General features: G+C 35.6%; 1 protein-coding gene across 1 annotated transcript; it reads left to right on the top strand.

Moving 5' to 3' along the window:
- Positions 1-1,691: 1,691 nt before the first annotated feature.
- Positions 1,692-5,412, top strand: LOC123553417 (uncharacterized). The gene is made up of 2 exons (XM_045343134.2): positions 1,692-1,831; positions 2,217-5,412. Exon 2 carries the CDS (start codon positions 2,232-2,234, stop codon positions 5,166-5,168), a length of 2,937 nt encoding a protein of 978 aa, XP_045199069.2. The 5' UTR covers positions 1,692-1,831; positions 2,217-2,231; the 3' UTR covers positions 5,169-5,412.
- The last annotated feature ends 580 nt before the right edge of the window (positions 5,413-5,992 follow it).

Here is a 5,992-nt window from a genome sequence, read left to right as displayed (position 1 = left end):
CTACTGATTCTAATTTAAAGAAAGAAAGTGAAATAAGTTCACTGTCTTGCTTTTCATTTCGCATATGTGAGCTAAAAGCATTATTTAGTTTGTTTACAAAGTAGTGCATAAGAAAAGATACGGTGGTCAAGGAATGCCACATTCCAAAACTAAAAGAGTATATTCCCCTTAATACATTAAACATTTATCGTTACAGAAGTCTAGTGGCTTACAATAAAGGCCTAGAAATGTTGCCATCATTAATTTTTAACTTGGTATTCATGAACTACAATGCACTTAAATATCAAAACACATTCAACAAACTTTTGAAAATGTATTGTCTTAAAATTCCCTAAAATAAGGTATGAAATTTGGTTGAGAGGTCCAATCAATGTGTATATGTGCAAAAGCAACATTCTAATCTTGTTCACAAAAGTTACTAATACACAGCAGGCATGTCAATGATCAAAACTGGACGAATATACAGTTATCCTCACTTTAATGTCATTTATAATTTGTCCTTGAATTCTCCACCATACTTTTCATAACTCTGTTTGCACGAGTTGCACATGAATGCTGTCATTCACGTAAAAAAACGGGGTCAAATAAGTTGTAAATGCAATATCATCTAAACGTAATTAATGGATTATGCAGTTCAAGATAAACTTTATCTCATAACGTAACGAACATGTATAATGTTGTAACAACAACTTTACTTACACTGATTTAAGTAGCAGTCGGTTTATAAGTGACTTTATTGATTCATTTTGTCTTTTGTTATTGTTGTCAAAAAGTATAACGGAAGTGCCTCACAACTGAAGCGGAAACCAGTTTGATGCGCAAAGTAGTCCACTGTAAGTAATAGTTTTTGACAAATGTCCACAGAAATTAATAATTTTCTAATAATAAAGACGAATATCTGAATAGGATTCATTATTTGATAAGAAATTATTATCATCGACATGTTTTTTAAAAAACCGTACACGTGCTGACACCTAAGTTGTCTCCCGTTGTTTATTAGAGTTACCTTTCGTCCGGCGCAGTAATACATTTGCAGTGAATCGCCGAGAAGTCGTGGGAAAATTTAAAACCATGTAAACAAACTAAAATTAACCACCTTTTCAAGATGAATTTCAAGTGATCGACATTATGCATTTTACCCGCCTGACCTGTGTAACATCTTAGATATCTGTTCTAAGGTATTCATTGTGTAGAATGTCATGTTATGCCCTTGCAATGCTAATCCCACTCTGATTTTTTTTGTTTACATTTTTTATCAATGAGAAATATGGCGTCCATCCCGAGATGAACAGACGTGGCGTTAAATTTTTACATGTTTAAGCAAACCTGGTGTGTTAGAAAGAAAATCTCATCCCTTCAACATTATTTGGAACACTGTTATTGTAAAAAACCTGTATTTTCCTTATACAAAAGCTTAACATTTTGTGTTGAATGTACTTTCACAAAGACCTCTGTTTTCCTATTACATTCATAGTACCACATCCTTATCCACAAAATACTGAATATTACAGGTGTCCATCAGTATTATATCAGTTTAGAAATATGATTTTTATTTTCCCACCATCGATTTCTTGAATATGCACCCCTTCCGCATTGCTGTATGAACTGTGAATGTAGCAATATGCGTCCCCTTAACATACTTCTTCAACAGTTATTTCCCTTTGGATCTGGCTGGCATACATTTGCCACAGTCTATCGGTTTTATGCATTCAGCCATTGAGAGAACACTTAAACATTTCAATATACATGTAGATCTAGTGGAAATCTAAACAGTGTACGTTTTATTGATCGGAGATATGCATATTGTTTGGTAGTGTTTCTCTGCAATGTGGTAAGTACTATTGTATTATTTCTTGTTCAGATTATTTTCTCTGACTTACCAGTTAGCATATTTATAAATACTATACTATACTTACATATGCTATGTAAAGAAATGGATCAGTGAGTATGGATAAAATATACTGGTATATCACTGTATATACCAAGAGCGTATATCTTAATATCAGATTTGACAGCAATTTAAAATAAACATATGATGAAGTCAAAACCGAGTATTAGTGAGCGAACTTTTCCATGGTTATAGTACTGTTATAGCCTTATCCTCGAATTATTTGCTCTTATGGGAACCCGCTTTTCAAGTATTAAGCCATATTTGAATAGCAAGAACAAATATTTAAAGGTCATGTACGTTTTATAGTATGGTGTATATATTGTAGGACATGTGACACAAAATGGACGAAGACACGATCCGGTGGATACTGTCAGACACATCAGTAGATCCACTGTCAAACGTCCCCGTATCAGCTGTCGTATTTATGCTTTACTACGGTCTGGAGCTTAAACATTTTCTGTTGAATATATCAGAAGATATTGTAGAAAATTATAATCCAGAACTTCGAGATTACAAAAGCACATCTTTATATCTTGCTGGGAGTGCAGCACAAGGTTTTTATCTTAATACGAACGACTTCTTCGATGCAAGAGATGTTGATATAGTTTCTATACTGAAAAAGGATGTTCGAAATCAGTGCGAGTTTGACAAAAAGCAGATCAATGAAGTGAAAACCGAAGAACGAAATGAAGAGGAGAATGCTAGGCAATGCAAGGGCACCTTAAAGGAAAATACTACCATTGAATCACCACCATTTTATCTTAATGTAGAGACATGGGAAGATACTTATCCTGGCTATGTGATGTTGAGAAAGTGTAGGAAAGATGAACTGCCGGTACAGATGTCTTTGTCACATCGTTATGTAAGCAGTGCGGAAACAGCACGATCAAGAACTGAATACTGGGACGAAATGCAAACAGTTCTAGCGGATATTTTCCGATCAGGTATTGATGAAGAATGGGGTTCAGAAACCCTTGTTTTTGAGGACGTCGAATCACAGGGTCCAGCCGCAAGTTCGACATTTACAAACATATTTCTAGACGTTCAGCTGAATGCTGATTTAGTGTTTGCTCTACCGTATCCGGGGTGGCCTGAAATTGCAAGAGAATGGCAAAACCGGCAGGCGAAAAGTGGATGGCCAAGCTTAGAGCTGAAGCAAAATATTCTAGCATCTGGATGCCTTATTGTACCGAAGGGACAAAAAGGTAGCAGAGTAGAAGAATATGAATGGAGAATATCATTTTCTCTTGCTGAACTCAAATTAGCAAGATCACTCAGTCGTGTGCAAAGGGAAATAGTACATATTCTCAAAGCTTTTATATCTGACAGACATGAGACGGGATTTACAGGTATTGAAGCAAAACTCGACTCGTACTTTATTATTAACTTGCTTTTCACTGAGAGTGAAAATACGAACGCAAATGAGTGGACAGAAAATAATATCGCGAATCTACTATTTCGTGTACTTGACAGACTGGAAGATAGTATCAGGAGTAAAAATCTTCCTCATTATTTTATTCCAAATAATAATCTCCTTCATAAACTAACTTTTCAATCTGTCAAGCTTGGTAAAGGGGAGTTTACGATGGGATACTTCGATGAAATGATGGACGTGGACGAATATATTGACTTCGCACTGTACACAGTCATGAGAGTACGGTATGATCCTTTGAACCAAGTGCTTCTACAAAATAAATATGTACAACTTTCTGGGGCTATTCGCAAAGCAGTGTTTGAGCCGTTGATTATGCAAGCCAAATCTTCGTCTAAGGTTGAAGGAAAGATGTATCTTACGACAGTTTTGAGACTAGCGAAGGCTCATTTCTTCCAGTTAAGGTTCAGAGAAGCTTATCTGTATATTGAAGACACGCTAAAATTCTACATGGCTCTCGGACAACCAAAATTAACGGACAACGAAAGGCGAGAATTAGAGATATTGAGAGCAGTGTGTGCATATCTCGTGGGTGATTATGATACTGCAAAGAATTTGTTTGAAGAAATAGAAAAGACGCTTCAGACTACAAAAGACACCTACTTAGAAGAAAACAAATACATCTATTCCGCATTTTTCGCACGCACGCTATTATCATTATCTCAAAACACTGCTGGTAAAGAAAATAAAATATTGCTGTCGAAAACAGAAATGTTGTTACTCGGAATTGCTGATGTAAACAGTAGCGATGTTCCAACGAATATTTATTTAGAACTGGTGAATTACCTCATGAATCTTGGTCGGTATGAAGAAGCAGATACAATATTGAATAACATAAGAGATTCTCTAGGAGTTGAGGGCACGACAGAAATCTTTGAAGAGAGCATTGATGACAAACAAGAACCTGGTTACACACCGACACAGACTAACTGTAACTCGGAAGAAGAACTTGAACATGACATGCTCGAGGATTCGACACAAACAGGTACTTCAGGTTTGGATGCAGATGAAGTTATTTGCAAATCAAACGACGAAGCCATTGCAATGGATACATGCAGTAAAAATACTGAAGAAATCATTTATAAAAGAGAACCATGTACAGAAAGTAAGGTGAATACAGATTTAGACGCAGAAAATGCGTGCTCATTGGAGCAAAAAGATGAACATTTACAAGAAAGTATGCAAACGGAGTCTGAAGAAGACACTGTTCGACTACTGATCGATAGGCATGTCAATCAAGATTTGTTAAATCAGTATGCACTTTTTCAGGCCTTTAAGAAATTAGGGTTACAAGACAATGCTGAAAAGGTTTTTCAAAAGCTAAATAAGAAGCTGCTTCAAAGACAAAATGAAAATCCAGATGTTACAATGGAAGCCTTAGATCACGATTACATGCTTTATATGTCATATAGAAATGAAGAAACTTTACAAGATGATTGGGAAACTCCACTCTGCATATTTAAAGAGCGGGTAGTATTCTGTACAGCAGATGAATATATTCTGGATGATATCTTAAAATCTGTTGTAAAAGACTTTGGAGTCATTAGAATTACTGGTCAAGATCTTTACTTTCATTATCGTATTCAGCTTCTCAAACATAATGGCAAACTATCAGAGGCAATGCATCTGATAGAACATATTCAAGACCAAGACCTTGCAGTTAATCACTATAACAGTTTAGGAGAAAGAGAAAAGGCTGAGGATGCCGCTTTTTATGCTAGATTGGACCGAGATGGCGGAGGAAGGTCTGTTGCCAAAACTTTAAAGCAGTGGATTGAAAAGTTGTTCGAAGCAGCTAGAAAATATGAACTAAGAAATGTGTATCTCGACTCGGTGTTTACCTGAGTAATAGAGTATATTTTCACCGAATAAATGACAATGTACTTTTAATCTTAAATAAGCTGTTTTCCAAGGAATGATTAAGTGGGTTGCATTCTGTCCCAGGATTGTCTCTCGTTTCATCCACAGTCTGGATGATTTTTCAGATTTCTTTTAAATTCTATCTAGTTTCTGTTCTATCTACTTCCGGACGAAAAATTCGTGCATCAATGTTAACGTTAAGTAATAAGTAAATGGAAATAAATGTGTTTCTCTTATTTACTGCTAGCTTTATAAGAATCAGTACTATACACTATATAAATGTAATTAACAAAATTGAATGTTCTCCACAATCCCGAGACACCATCAGCGCGAAGACACCATCAGCGTAAAGACACCATCGACGTAAAAATGTAAATTATCAAATTAAATCAAGATTAATTTCAAGCTAACTGCGTATGTATTGTCTACTGGTCAAGCTTTTGTACAAAGTTGGGTCATGATGTGTGATTCATGAAAAGTAGGGTCATTCATCAAGGCTTGGTGATGTGCAATTTTTAAGAAGATAAGGCTCATTGATGTGTCGGGCTTGATGGTGTGTAATTCTTAAGAAAATGGGGCTTGAATATGTGTACTGAATTCAGAAGATAGGGATTGATGATGTGTAATTCATAAATTAGGGCTTGATGTGTAATGAAGAAGATGGGCTTGTTAATATGTTATTTATAAGAAGATAGGGCTTGATAATGTGTAATTCATATGAAGTGGGTACTTGATGATATTTACAGGTCGTATGAAGATGGGGCTTGATGATGTACAATTCTTACAAAGATGGGGCTTGATCCAAAGAT

The sequence above is a fragment of the Mercenaria mercenaria genome, chromosome 4 (assembly GCF_021730395.1).
Source record: "Mercenaria mercenaria strain notata chromosome 4, MADL_Memer_1, whole genome shotgun sequence".
NCBI classification, from domain to species: Eukaryota; Metazoa; Mollusca; class Bivalvia; order Venerida; family Veneridae; genus Mercenaria; species Mercenaria mercenaria.
The sequence above is the reverse complement of the archived record's forward strand: the minus strand, read 5'-3'. Positions and strand labels throughout refer to the sequence as shown.

What these genes read in the sequence shown, in the direction of transcription:
- LOC123553417 (XM_045343134.2), top strand. Translation starts at nt 2,232, where the DNA reads ATGGACGAAGACACGATCCGGTGGATACTGTCAGACACATCAGTAGAT.